Source organism: Cavia porcellus, unplaced genomic scaffold (assembly GCF_034190915.1).
Source record: "Cavia porcellus strain 051 isolate PalLab524CR breed Dunkin Hartley unplaced genomic scaffold, mCavPor4.1 scaffold_18, whole genome shotgun sequence".
NCBI lineage: Eukaryota > Metazoa > Chordata > Mammalia > Rodentia > Caviidae > Cavia > Cavia porcellus.
The window spans coordinates 23006990-23021976 of NW_026947501.1; the positions used below are offsets into that span (position 1 = coordinate 23006990).

Below are 14987 nucleotides of genomic sequence, written 5' to 3' on the forward strand. Positions count from 1 at the left end.
ATCTGTGTTCTGCAAATCAGCTCTGGACATCTAACTTGAAAAGATATGCCCTGTGCATGCATGCATGTGTGTGTGCGTGCGTGCATGCGTGCGTGTGTGTGTGTGTGTGTGTGTGTGTGTGTGTGTGTAAGGAGAGTGCCCTTTTTCTCTCCACTGTGGCCACCCCACTCCAGAGAGCATTCTTTGAACTTCTTTCCTGCAGTGGTGTCTGGCAGCTGACAATGGACAGTCCTGCTGTGCAGCTGGGCTCGCCCAGGGGGCCACGGTTTGGGACATCTCGATCTCCAGGTCTGTGGTGTCCTGGGAGGGCAATGTTGTGGGCAGCAGCCAGGCTCCTCCCGGCGCTTTGAAAGCTCCCTGCTCAGCTGGCCCGTGTCCGCCCACTCTGGCTGCGGCGGCGCTGGACTGGCCAGGTGAGCGGACGAGGAGTCCAGAGCCCTAGGGCAGATCCAGCCGTTGGCCAGGGCACTGCCTGCGGGCTGGGCGCACAACCCTGCCTCCCGCCCAAGCCACAGCGTCCCGGAGTCCGAGTCAGAGGACGTGTTGTCCTCCTGCCTCACTCCCTCCTAGTTGCCGCCTCCAGCGGAGCGGCCGCTCTGTGTCCCAACCCAGCGGCAGGGGACCACCTGCCTCTCCAACTGCGCCTTGGTGAGCCCTAGGCAGCCTCGCTCCGAACCGTCCGCGCTCGGGCACCCCGGGAGCCTGGCCTCGCCTCCTGGAGTCTGAGCATCCCTCGACCACTGGGGGCAGGGACAGCGAGAGAGGGGCGGGCCGAGCAGGGGTGGCCTCGGAGCCCAGCTGCCTCTCCCAGCTTCTGCCCCTGCAGCGTGAGCGCGAGTCGTGCCAAAGCCTGGGGAAAATCTTCAACAAGAGGAGAAAGAGATAAGAAGCTCTGGGAGAAGCATCCCGGTCCCTAGCCCTGGGATGAAGAAAGCTGGCCCTTGACTGCAGGCGTCGGCAGGCCACAGGTACTGAGCCTCCCTCCCGGAGGTCGCTCCAGGGACCCCAGCTCTCTAAGGCTGCTGGGAGGCCCGGGCAGCCGGGCTCTTAAAGGGGGAGGGGGGACTCTAAAGCGTGCATTTCTTCAGGAGAGCCAGGCAACGCCCTCTGTCCTTAGGTATAGTCACCCAGGCTCCCAGGAGGAAAAAGACAGGAGAAATGAGAGGAGATAGAGAGAAAGAGAAAGACAGAGAGAGGGAGAGAGAGACGACAGAGAGACAGACAGAGACAGAGACAGAGACAGAGACAGAGACAGAGACAGAGACAGAGAGACAGAGAGAGTTGGAAGCAAGAGAGTGCTAAAAGTAGCATGTGTGGGGTGACTAGGGGCTAGAAAGGTTTCCCCATCTGGAGTACAGAGGGTAGAGAGGTGGAGACTGCCAGTGAGCTTCTATCCTGAGATCCAAGAATACAGGAGCAAAGACAAGAACAATTTCTCTTCAAATCCTTAGTCTTCTAGCCCTCTCCTCCGCCTCAGAAGTTTCTGTACTGTTGGTTTTAAATTCTGACTTTGAGCCTTCCTGGTGGTATGCTTGAAGTAGCCTTTGAGAAGGGGTACCCGACACACAGGGCCTGCAAAGGGCTAGCCAAGTCTCACTGGTACTCAAGCCTGGCCCCTCTGGCTCTTCAGCTCTGGGTCCTGCTTTTTATGCCTGATGGGGACAGAGGCAGGCGGCCTGCTGGATAGGATGGAGAGCTCAGAGGACGGACAGAATCCAGATGAGGAGCTGGGAGACGGAAACAGCAGTGGGGCTGAAACTCTTGGGGTGCAGAGCCACAAGGCTAAGGACAGGCTCCAGAGCCTCTTCTTGAGCAGCCTGGGCAGCAGGCTTTCTTGGGAGGTCCTGCGCATCATCCTGGTGTCTTCCTTTTCCAGGGCCACCATTCTTCTTTTCCTTGTTCTCTTGATATTTAGGGTACACTCCAGACCCCAGCCCTTCTCTTATGTCCAGCCCCCTAGTCTGAAGTCTTTAGGCTTTGAGAGGGACCCAGCAGGGGCCAGGGCTAGGGGAAGGGGCTGTGTTCTACACCATTATGCAGTGTGGTGGTCTCAATATTTCTTCCTCTTGCCTGCAGCTCGTTGGCCTGAGCGCTCAGAATTCCTTGCATTCTGGGGTGTAACACTCTCCCTCTCCAGGGAGCTCTGTGCATTACAGACATTATTGATCTCCAGCCTGGAGAATGTTGAAATCCTGAGTGTTTAAGCTGTTTCCCTCAGGACGCACAGCCAGCTGAGGAAGGGTTCCGTGCTCGGGTCCCCTATCTAATGCATTCAGGCTGAGACTTAGCCCCCCAAGCCTTTGCTGGAGGTCAGGCCTTGGAAAGCTCTGCTCCCAGCTTCTAGGATCACAGCAGACTTTGATGTGGGAAAGGAAGCTGGGTGGGTCTGGGAGAAGGCAGCTGGTACCTGGTTCCATGATTTTACATCTGTGATTTGCCAGATCAGCTAGTGGGGAGCAAACACACTGTCTCAAAGTTGTCCCTCTGTTTTGGCTTTTAGATTTTTTTTTTTTTTTTTTTGAGCCACTGGAAAGGAACCATTGCTGCCATAGAATGGAACACCTAGGACATAGTCAGGCAGTCAGGATGGTGTCAGGAGTTCAGAACAGGTCTCTTCAACCTTTCCACATCCTCACTTCTGGTTCTTGAGAAAAAGTACATTTGGTGAAACAGAAATAAGTAAAGTCAGTGCCTGATTGTCTCCTTAGCAATGTAGTCTTCCTTAGTCAAGTGAATATGTGGTTTCCATTCATTCGGTTCCTGTCTGTTTATTTCCACACCATCACCCCATATTCACTCTGAGCAGGTGGCTAATGGATCTGCTTAGGTTACAGGATGGTTTTAGGTTCAGCCAGGTTCATTCAACATGTAACCAACTGTTTGTGTGTCTTTCAAAGGCTTAGCACGGAGCTGGGATACCATACCCCAAGGCTGCTGGCAGGGACCCTGACTCTTTAACGGAGAACTCAGCGTCAGCACAGAGGAGGACATCGGTTGCACTGCTATCACCCCGGGAGAATTCCCAGCAGTGTCCCTCCCGCACCCCCTGACCACATGGAGATCACTGTGGGGGCCATGGATGAGAGCACCACCAATTCCTCCGCCACCTTGCTTTCTGTGCTTGACTCTCGTGGGGCCCACACTGCTTCCCTGCCATTCAACTTCAGCTACGGTGACTATGACATGCCCTTGGATGAAGAGGAGGACGTGACCAATTCCCGCACTTTCTTTGCTGCCAAGATTGTCATTGGTATGGCCCTGGTGGGCATCATGCTGGTCTGTGGTGTGGGCAACTTCATCTTTATTGCTGCCCTGGCCCGCTATAAGAAGCTACGCAACCTCACTAATCTGCTCATCGCCAATCTGGCCATCTCTGACTTCCTGGTGGCCATTGTCTGTTGTCCCTTCGAGATGGACTACTACGTGGTGCGCCAGCTCTCCTGGGAGCACGGCCACGTCCTGTGTGCCTCCGTCAACTACCTGCGCACTGTCTCCCTCTACGTTTCTACCAATGCCCTGCTGGCCATCGCCGTTGACAGGTGAGTGCAGGGGCATGGGGACAACAGAAGTGTTCAGGGAGGAGGAGACTCTGGAATGGGCCCTTGCTTTCTCGCACTGACAGATTGATGAGAATGACCCCTACTCCCCACAGAACGGATGGGTGGGGCACTCCCCATAGAGCAGTTTTCTAGTTTTCTGCCTTCAGGCAGGCAGGAGGTAGTGGAGCCTCCTACAGTTGTGCAACAGAAAGGCTTTCAGTCACTGCTGTGAGCCTGCTATGCACACTGTGCCTATTTCCAATTTGGAGTAGACAGGTGTGAGGGATATGTTTAAGTTCTAGGCAGTTACTCCTGGAGTGAACTTGAAAATTTCAAGGTAAGTTTTTATTTTATTATGAATTTTTCCCGACTGAGTTGTAGGGAGGGGAGGGAGATTGAAAAAAAAAATGAGAATCAAGATATATTATGCATAGGTACAAATTCCCTATGATGAATGTGATTGGTATGTATATCTAAAATGTATCAAAATGTAATTATAAATAATTTATCTACCAATACATGATCTCCTAATAATAATTGAGTTTTGAATGAAACTGAGAGAATTTTTAAGAAGCAAAAAGGGAATATGTGCTTGCCTAATTGTTTTTGCATGGATCGCTTTGCACCTTTATATCTGTTTGTATGCAACTGTGCAAAATAGCTGCTGCCAGTGATAGTAAATAAAATCAGTGACAACATCCTTTATAAATGTTTCTTACAGTTATTGTCATGTGGAATATACTCATATTAATGGGCCAAAGTGGTCCTTGTTCTGGGAATAGTCTTAACAAGCTTCTGTGCCCTTTCAGTGTCTCAGAACAAAGTCCCTTGCTATGGTTCATAACCAGTTACCCTGAGGGTTAAATCAGACCTCCATGTACTAACATCTGAGCGGCCAGTCTCCCTTTCAACTCAGACAGCCCGATTCATGCTTGGTCTCTCTGTTCCATTGCCTTGGGACTTGAGGGGTTCAACGTGGCCCTAGAAGTCAGGGCATCCCAAATCAGTGTTCCGAGAGGAGCACAGCTAACAGAGCGTGTTTTGTAAAGCTAGAGAGAAGGTATCCAGGGGTAGAACAACTTGGAAAAGGTCTACTCCTAAGGACAGGGGTCAGAAGGAGTCTGGCTTTAATGTCCACTGCCTGTTGCAGTACAGACAGAGCCACTGCCTGCTTTCCCCAGAGGAGGATATCGAGGAATTTGTCCACCCAGGCAAGATCTCTGGGTGAGCCTACAGCCAGAGCAGGAGGGCAAAGGTCAAGCAGAGGCTGTGCTGCCCAAGTCCCCAAGGAAGAGCTGCAGGACTTGATGAGCTGCAGGACTCTTCCTGAACATAGAAACTGCTACTTCTTCTCCTGATATATGAGCAGGTCAAAGCATATGGGGTCTTTCCCTGAGCACGCATGCCAGCAGGCCATCTCATCTCAGGCATGCTCTGGGCCAGGAAGGGGAAGGGGAAAAGTAGGTAGGTGAAGCTGGGAGTGGGCTCTGCTCCTGAGGGGAAGTCCATTTTACCACGCGTGGGCCCCCTGGTCAACAGGGCTGACACCCATAGGAGAGCTTCCATGGGAAGGGTGCCAGAGGCGTACTGGGTTATTTTTAATGTGTAATGTGTAATATCTGTGTAAGCCAGTCAGTCTCATTCTGCTGAAGCTTTCATGCTCTCTCCTTCAGCCACAGTCACCTCGTCTGAAATGCTGTAGACATTTCACTCACAGCACGAGTTTACACAATGCAAATTAGATACACCGAGAAAGAGGAATTGGGGGGTCCACTTTACATTGTGGGAACTGTTGCTGTTCAGAGCGGGGCTGTGATTGAAAACCTGCAGCCTGCCTTTGCAGGAAAGCACGGTGTGCTGGCACCACACCAACCTCGGCCTTGGCTCACTAGCAGGCTGCTCTAATGTACTAAGTCTTTTTAAAAATTGATATTTGTGTTCTTTGTTTCACATTATTTCATTTTAATGTGTTGTTACCATCTAATTTCAATTTCCTGGTCTAGGAATCATTGATTTTTGTGTAGTCTCACGGGCTGTACAAAATTTTACTGGTGAGTTTAAAGTTTGACTTGGTTAGCTTGAGAGAATGAAGTTTTATCTTAGTGTGTAAGTGCACCTGTGACAATAGAAAATGCCTCTAGTTTTTCTTAATGAAACCTCTCTAAGGATTGCATTACCAGTTCCTGAACCTAGGTTTGGATTCTTGCTGTGCCACATAGTCACTGCAGAGCCTTATTTTAATTATTTGACTTCTCTCTGCCTCAGTTTTGTCACCTATAAAATGGGGGCAATAAGAAAACTTAATGTATTTCATTGGTTTGAGAATTAAATGCAGTGCTATCTTCAATTGTTTAGAATAATGTTTAGGACAGAGTAATCCCTAAATAGTGCATATTGTTGTTCTTAACTCTTACAAGAAGAAAGACAACAACCACAAAGCCAGATAAGCTAATGAATATTTCCCATTGGCTAATTTCATTGAAACAATTGTTTTTAGGATGTTTAGACAAAATCATAATGTTAGGTTTTTTTTAAAGTACAGCTATCAAAATATAGCAGAACAGACTGTCTATTTTCTTTCTGCTTGGATTTCTGTTCCTACTGTTGCTCCCTGCTTTCCCAGTCATCTAAGCTGGAAGGTCTGTTTCATCCTGGCCTTTCTCATTCTCTAACATTCATTCAACTGCCACTCCTGTAAAACACCCTTGCCCCTACCTAACTCTGCAATGTCACGGTCTCCCTTTAGGCTTCCTGTACTTGGCGAACCTTGGCTCTGCCCAGCTACTTCCTAACTTTCCACTCTAAACTTTCATTCACATGTGTATTCATTCTAACAGCTTTTGTAGAGGAGCTATCATGTGACACTCTTTCGAGCCCTGGGGACATAACGGTGAATGAGAAAAAATTTACAAAGGTCTTTCCCTCATGAAGATTATAAACAAACAGAAGAGATTATATCCAAAAGAGGATGACTCCTAGACAAACAGAAAAAAAAGGTAATTTCAGAAGTTACAAAGGCACAAAGAGAGACTGAGCATGGCACCTGCTGTCCGAAAGACATTAGCATAAGTGTCTGAGGAGACATTTGAACCAACCTCTAAGTGATGGCAGGACAGTCACCTTGTCAGGCCTGGGAGAATGCTTTGCAGATAAGGGCTTTATAAGTGCAAAGGCCCCAAGGCAGGAACCGACCTGATTGGTTCTAGGAACAGAGATCAGGTCCTGTGCCTTGGGGAACGTAAGCAAGCCTGCAGCCGACTTCATCTCTGCCTTGTACATGTCGCTGTCTCTTGCTTACATGACCCACAGTAGCTCCACTGTCTACAAAGCACAGCTCCACAGCTTTGCTGTGCATGTGGCCTTTTCTTACCTAGGTCCAGACCGCTTCCCAGTGTCATGCTGGGAATCACATGTATGTCCTGTTTTCCAAACCAGATTGTGATCTGTTTTGAGAACTGTCACCACAGCATTTTTTACATTTCTGTTCACCTAGTGCTAGGTACTTGATGAGGCTGAAGTTTTATTAAAATCCTACAAGGTGCCCCAAATTCATAGGCAGGGAGCTTGTAAAAGAAGTTGACAATCACTGCTCTTGGAAGCTTATATCTTGCAGGTTATGAGGAAGAGAGGGAACTTACATGAATAAAAAGGTTGAAGACATATAAATGACAATTTTTGCATGAAATCTAGGGAAGGGTGAGATCCTTGTATACTGGAGTGGTCGGAGAAGGCTTCATGGAAGAGATCGACTTTTAGGTTGACCTTCAACAAATAAACATCAGCAAAAGAAAGGAAAGCTTTTCCCAGAGGATGGAACAGTCTTTAAAAAGCCCCGAGGTGGCAGTGTCTGAGGTGAAGAATTTTAGAGAGAGGCAGGGACAAAGGAACATAAGGAGAACAGAGATCAGAAGGACAGGATCCTATTCCAGAAGCTCTCAAAATCCAACAGAGGGAGTATGGGGTCTGATCACAAATTACAGTGAATATTTAAAAATTTTTAAAAATATTATAGTAAAAAATACATTGCCAATAACAACCCTCAAAATACCCCCTCCCGCCTTCAAACACACATCCCATTGTTGTCATTTTCTGAGGCAGATCTAGAGGTTCTCTCTCCTGTGACTAGCTATAGTTGCACTGTTCTTGCCTTGATGTCCTGAGCTGACATGTCCTGGTTTCCTTGACCTTGGGGAAGATCCAGAAGTCAGCACCAGGTCTGGGAAATAAGGTGGCTGAAGACACACTGTGAAGCTTTTATTTGACAGGAATTCCCTTCAACATTTTGAATTTAGGACATTGAGGCAGCCATGGAAAGATACTCACAAAAAAGAGGCGCTTCAGAAAGTGGCAAGAACCAGGGGTTGATGAATGCGTTCAAAGCACAAGGGAGTATTTTCTGTGGGATTAATGACACTGTGTCTTTTACCGTAACACATTTTCACAATTTTGAATTTAGGCACTGTGTTTTTTTTAATCATACCTCAACCAATCTGATGGAAAAAGGGAAGTAAAAAACTATCTTCAGAGAACTCTGTCCCTCAGATCTAGATGATGGGAGTCTTTGTTTTAATCTGTAATTCTGAGGGAACCCACCAGTCTGGGCACTAGTTGGAAGATGCTCTTTTTCTGCTTTGGTGAGGTCCACAAAGGTTTCAGTAACTTTGTCCAACCTAAGGAAGCCCAGATGTCCCCTGGAGGGTTCTGGTTGCCCCCAGGAGAAGGTGGGATGCACTTCCCATCCCACAATCACTTTAGTAGCTGCTGCAACTGCCATTACTATGGTTACCTGGGGCAGAGCCTGTGACGGAGAGTGAGTTCACTGCCCGCTACCATCATACATACTACGCCTTGAGTGTCTCTTTGCCAAGCAGCCTTTATTCTTTGTTCTCTAAGCAATGTTGACTTTGGATGGATCTGGACCGAAGGCCCTCTAGGTATAGACACTTGAGACCAGAAAGGGTGTGGTCATAACAAGAGAAAGTAGCTGCCAAGCATCTGACCCTTTCTTGGAAGGCCGGTAAGCTGAAATCAACTGTGACAGAGAGAAAAGAGGAAATGGCTGCAGAGATACTGAGAAAGCAGGAGGAAAGGGAATGGGCTGTTTTTGTTGGAAAGGGAAGGGGCAAATGGCCTGTTGGAGAAGCCACAGGACTTGCATCAAGATTGTGTCTGAGTCATGGCTCTGTCAACCTCTGTGACCCAAGCTGTGAGTTCTGGCATATTAGTCACTTCTCCAAACCTCCGTTTACTTTACAAGTTTGTTCTCTTACTCATACTTTGGAGTTGAGATTATCTCATACAGATGTAGATTTCAACTGTCTCTGTAAATTGTAAATGCTTTATAAACATAAGCAAGTGTTGTCAATACTAGAGCTCTTGAATTCTCATACTAGCCTAGCCAAGGCTAACGGAAATGATTTTCTGTAACTTGTCTATGGAAAATGTATCAGAATGACCTCTTGCACAGCAAATGGCACTAACCTCAGGTAAGGATTTGGTGGTGGTGGGGGAAATCAGAGATAGTCAGGATGAAATAACCCTGCTAACTGTTTGGAAGTGAAGATGGGATTCAATAAATAGAAAGCAGTAAGGGACTTGCAAATGCAGGATTTGCCAATAACAGATAGGAGAACACCGCTGTGTAGACAGAATAACTCTGACAATAGCACTTCAGAGTATTAGTTATTTCTTGCATAGCAATAGCTTATTCCTGTTTACACACCATAGCTCACTGGAGCCTCAGTACCCAGGTGATATTTCCATCTTGTAAATAAGGAAACTAACCAACAGTGTTGAGAAAGACGAGTCAAGTTCACACAACAAGTTTGTGGTGAAGCTGGGTCTTCTGAGACCCTGGAACCCTAGATGGGGTTATTGCCTATGGATTCACTGAAAATCACTGTCAAAAAAAGAAAGGAACAAAATTATACAGTAAGAATTCAAGTAGTGAATGAACGTGAACACAGAAGTTTTCTTTGACAGAGTGCTAACACAATAGGGCGGATGTGGGGAAAATAAGCCAATGGAGAACTCTATTTTCATTAGGAATCTGAGCACATTTAAAGCACTAATGACACCAGGAGCATTGTGGCCTTTCTGAAGCCCCCTCCCCCAGCCCCCATTGCTGGTGCTCTGCAGATATTCCCATTCCATTTTTTGGCACCATTCTGTTAGCAAGAATGCCAAAGATGGGTGCTGTGGCCACTGTGGCAGCCACCTCAGTGACCAGGGTGGACTCAGCTCAGCCGGCGTCACCTATCATCTCCTGGGAGCTGGAGGAAAGCAGAAGTCTCCGGTAAACTCTCCACTCAGAGTTCAGTTGTTTTGCTTGCTTGTGTTATGCGGAAGGACAGAACCAGCAGAAAATAATCACGTACACACAATACAAAAATGAACCTGTCCTCAGTTCGAAATCCTGGGAAAGACCACCTCAAAGGGTTGGTTTGAGTGGAAACAGAATCGAGTTGGCTTCTTATCAGGTCCTGGTCACAGCTGCACTCAGCCTTACCTGGGGTAAGCTGGGACACATGAGCACGTGTTTAGGTCCAGAGCTGATTCGTCATGCCTTCCCACCTCCCTTCCATCTTTCTTCTCCAGTTTCCACCCCCTGCCAGATGCAGAAAGCTTTCCAGGAAACCAGAGCTCACTGCCTAAGTGTGCACTCACTCTCTGGGATGGGTGCAATCATACCACACCAATGACTCACAACTCCAAGAAAGGGCTCGATCCTTCCTGGGGCACTGTGGTAACTGCTGTGTGGGCTCTTTAGTAATGAACAGAAGTGCTGTCTTCTATCATCTGATGCTTTGTGGTTACAAAAAACATGTTCATGTATATTCTCAATTGATTTTGCACATCAACTCACTGAGGTAAAGTTAAGTGTTTCCTATCAAGGGTCTTGTGGTATCTGACCTTAGGGGAGTCGGTCACCTCTCCAGCCTGGAAAATGAGATAAATGGCCATATGCTTTCCCTCCACCTGTGCATTGTTGAGCAGTAATTCTAAAAGTATGGAATAAAAAACAAACTGCCTGGAGCTTCCTTTGGAAAGGGCAAGTTCTCCCAGAATCTCTTTGGAGTCACCAGGTTGATTCAGTCTAAACCTCATGGTAATTTAAGATGAACAGAAAAGGCCTGGGAATTATGCCAGGCTAGAAATTGATAGAAAGTATTATTACTAACGTAATAGTAATTTTTACCAGTTTTTTGGTATGCAGTAGGCTTAAAACTTTGCCAGAAACAATGCCCAATCTTTAAAAATGAAAGAAAAGAAATTGAGGTTAAGAGAGGTTAAGCTAAACTCGCCAGAGGCTGCATGGCTGATGAGAAGTGGAGCTGGGGTTTGTGTTCAAGTTTGCCTTTCTGGAAAGTCCATACCTCCTTAGGCTTTCTCCTCTGTATAATTTGGCCTTCATCATGATGCAAAAATGCAATTTGTATCCAGTACCTGCTCCTCTCACTGCATCAGCACTCTTGCCCTAGGTATCTGGCCATCGTCCACCCGCTGAGACCGCGGATGAAATGTCAAACAGCCACTGGCCTGATCGCCTTGGTGTGGGCAGTGTCCATCCTCATTGCCATCCCCTCGGCCTACTTCACCACCGAAACCGTACTCATCATTGTCAAGACCCAGGAGAAGATCTTCTGCGGCCAGATCTGGCCAGTGGACCAGCAGCTCTACTACAAGTCCTATTTCCTCTTCATTTTCGGCATCGAGTTCGTGGGTCCTGTGGTCACCATGACCCTGTGCTACGCCAGGATCTCCCGGGAGCTCTGGTTCAAGGAGGTCCCCGGGTTCCAGACGGAGCAGATCCGCAAGCGGCTGCGCTGCCGCCGAAAGACGGTGCTGGTCCTCATCGGCATCCTCACGGCGTATGTGCTGTGCTGGGCGCCCTTCTATGGCTTCACCATCGTGCGTGACTTCTTCCCTACCGTGTTCGTGAAGGAGAAACACTACCTCACCGCCTTCTACGTGGTCGAGTGCATCGCCATGAGCAACAGCATGATCAACACGCTGTGCTTCGTGACTGTCAAGAACAACACCATCAAGTACTTCAAGAAGATTATCCTGCTTCACTGGAGGTCTTCTTACCTTGGGAGTAAATCGAGTGCTGACCTGGACCTCAGAACCACTGGGATGCCAGCCACGGAAGAGGTGGACTGCATCAGACTAAAATGATCCTGCTGAGCTTGCAAAGTTGAACAGAAGACAAGATGTGCTTGGTACATGCTTCAACCAAGACCTCTTGGTTTTCAGCAGACAGTGTAAATAGACAACCACAGATTCATTGTGTTCAGTGAGCTTGAAATTTCTAAAACAGATGAGACTAGACACTGTTACTAATGGTCATTATTCACTGAATGTATAATTTGTGCAAAGAGCAAGCACTGGTGAACCTTAGTATGTTGGTGACAATTTACAAAACAAAACAAGAATTAAACCAAATCAAATGTAAAATGCAAAGTTTGGAATAAGCAGGTTTCTGCAAGGAGGCCAGGGTACTTTTCTTTGGAGTGTGAGGATATCTTTAGATCATCTCAGCTGTTCATCACATACTGATCTTACTCATTTCTGGGAGTGCCCTTAGGCTTGAGTCTACTCGTAACATTTGCAAGGTTGGGAGCAAAAAGGGAAAAGAAGTTTTAAACTCTCTGGGAAGTCCTTTACTTCTTATCAGTCTGAGCCACACTGTATCAGCCTTGCATGCAAGCCCAGGGACGTCCTATGTGTTGTGACCAAGTCTGCACGCTGCAACACTTTCCTATAGCCACACTCCTTTCCCCAAGCCCAAGCCCAAGCCCAGGACGCTACATCTGTTGCAAGGCTTAGCAGGAGGATGACTTAGAGAAGAAACCTCAAAAACCCTGAAGGCCATTTGGACAGGAATTATAAAGTTCTGGGTTCCTAGGGAAAAGTCTGCAGAGGGGAAGCCTGGGCTCAGTGTGGGACTGTCTCCTTGGCTTCATGAACTGTCACCCCAGAGGGAAGTCAGAATCCACTGTGTGGATTCAGGTTCTCTGGGTGTAAGACGGCATTGCTTCACCTCTGTTATTCTGGCGTGGACCATTAGGTAGGCTTCCCTTTAATTCCTTCACTTCCTTTTCATGTCTTTATGCTTTGGGGTGAGGAGGCTTTGAAGTAGCCCCCTGGATGTGGCTGAGACATTTTTTCACTCTCACTGGCTCTGAAGTATGAGAGGAAGAGCTCCCTCCAAGCCAGCCAGGCTGATAGGTACCCTCACTGCTCTGACCGGAGGGCAGGATGTGTTTGCCACTGTGCCTGAATCCCATCCCAGTCATGATTCTTTTGGATTGAGACTTACTGCTCTTATAAGACGGAAGCACTCTCAGAAGGAACAGGCCATTTCATTTCTACTCCGCAGTGTGAAGTCCTGAGCTCTAGGCAGGGGATGTCGCTCAGTGGTAGGACTCTGTGTATCAGAAAGGAAGAAGAACATGAGTTTCTGGGGGCAAGACCAATAGTGAGCTGTGGTGACCCCACTGGTTTACTGACCGCTCATCCCACTTTTTATACTGGCCTCTCATCTGGTGTTTTGAATTTGGGATTTTACACCAGGAGACCTAAAATCCAGCCCTGGCTTTTCTCTGTGTGGCCCTTGGAAAACTTCTCTGAGACAAAGCTAATAATTCCCATGGTATTTACTGTCAGGAGAGCTGTAGAAGCCAATTAACTAATATGTGAGAAAAATGCTTTCAATCACAGAAGTAGTCAAGAGGATGTATGAACAACTGTAGTGTGCCTGGACAAAGACCTACTTACTTCCTTGGCTTCAGTAGCCAAAAAACTTGCCATCACCTCCTTTTAGCTTTCATTCTGTGAATTATGTTCCCTTACCTCTCTTAGCAGTATGTTCGCTTTATGTTCCCAATGACGTGTGGTACAAAGGAGGCTGTGAAATTTGATGACAGAGTGGGACGGACATGGCAGGTGAATCTCCCATCAGCCAATGAGTCAAGGTTTTGAAAATGCCAGCATCAGAGCATCTTAAAGTACTGACCACCTTCCTCTGTGCATCCCAGTCAGTAAGAATCTGAGCAAAATAATAGTGTGTCCCAGTCCGCTTTTATCCCAGTAAACATGGAGAGCTACGGAGTGACTTGCCCCTTCTTATTTAATTCAAGAACAGGACATTTATAAGGCTAAATGATCACTGTGTAATATTTACTCTCCAAATATAGCCAACTCTGTGCGTTTGACATTAAAGTTTATTTTTGTTGTTTGTATCCCTAGAAACCACATTTTCAAAAACTTACATATTTTTTCCTATTTGTTTTTGTTACACAGAAGACTTATAGTTTATTTAAAATTGTCTGAAAGAATAAAAGTAAATTAAAGTATTAACCTAAAACAAACACTGGAGAGCAATTCTCATTTTTTAAAATACAATTGTATGTTATGTCCTGAAATCACTTGTTAGTTTTTGGATTAAAATTAAGACAGTTATACAATTTATTGGGATTGTATTTACCATTTCCACGAACATTGCTAAACAAGTGTGATTGTTAGTTTTTTTTGTACATGACAATCAAATTTCATCTTGCTTTTTTGCCTAAAACATATGTATTTTTACTTGTTTAATTATCTGTAATTTCTATATACTGTCTGCTTGTGGTTTTATAGTAAACAAAGCTGTGTTGCCATCAAGTAAATAAAAGTAGATGTATACATATATACGTGATCATGAGTCATACTATCTTTTTACTTTCTTTTCACCTCCCCAGTGCTTTTTCTGGTTCTAGCCTGAGAGTTCTTTGAATGAATGTGGCATACATTCCCCAGTCACGTGAATGGTGGAAGCAGTGCTTCCTCAGGCTCCTACTGCTTACAGATCTCCCCTCTCCATTCCGAAGAGGTTTATAGACTTTTATAAATTGCTTTCTGTTTTTATTGGTAACAGGGATCGAACTCATGACCACACGCTTGCAAGGCAGGCGCTTACGCCACTGAGCTAAATCCCCAGCCCCTATGTATAGACTTTTACAGACCCATCCTTTTAAGTCTGCTCAGATGATGTCACTGATACTTTTTAACTTCTCAGTGTCAACACTTGAAATCTTAGGACCCATTTATACCAATAGCACAAGGTGTTGAACAGGCTTAATGTCTGCATGTGCAAAGTGAACCAGGCAACCCTATACTACTATGCCACGCTCAGGTTTATTGAACTGATTGCCCAGTGGATAGCAGTGCACAAGGTGGTGACCAGTCCAAGAAGGTGATATATGTGATTAGACATTTCTTTTCTGGTTTTTAAATACTTTCAGTATGCAGAAAAATAGATATGATTTTTGTAAAAATCAAACTATCTCCATAACAAAATAGAAGAGGCACTTTTGAGATTTTGTCTACTAAGTACATATTTTAAAGTAATTTCTTAAAGACACTAAAAGAAGGCAATGTGGTGGTCACCTCAGCACACTCTGGACT

At 46.3% G+C, this 14987-nt stretch overlaps 1 protein-coding gene across 1 annotated transcript; it reads left to right on the plus strand.

Moving 5' to 3' along the window:
- The first annotated feature begins 429 nt into the window (after positions 1-429).
- Positions 430-14227, plus strand: Prokr1 (prokineticin receptor 1). Its single transcript, XM_003469040.4, has 3 exons — positions 430-968; positions 2898-3539; positions 11021-14227. The coding sequence occupies exons 2-3, from the start codon at positions 3055-3057 to the stop codon at positions 11715-11717; spliced, it is 1182 nt and encodes a 393-aa protein (XP_003469088.1). The 5' UTR covers positions 430-968; positions 2898-3054; the 3' UTR covers positions 11718-14227.
- Positions 14228-14987: the final 760 nt, after the last annotated feature.

What these genes read in the sequence shown, in the direction of transcription:
- Prokr1 (XM_003469040.4), top strand. Translation starts at nt 3,055, where the DNA reads ATGGAGATCACTGTGGGGGCCATGGATGAGAGCACCACCAATTCCTCC. An exon ending in CTGGCCATCGCCGTTGACAG is followed by an intron (nt 3,540 to 11,020) that starts GTGAGTGCAGGG and finishes CTCTTGCCCTAG; the next exon opens with GTATCTGGCCATCGTCCACC.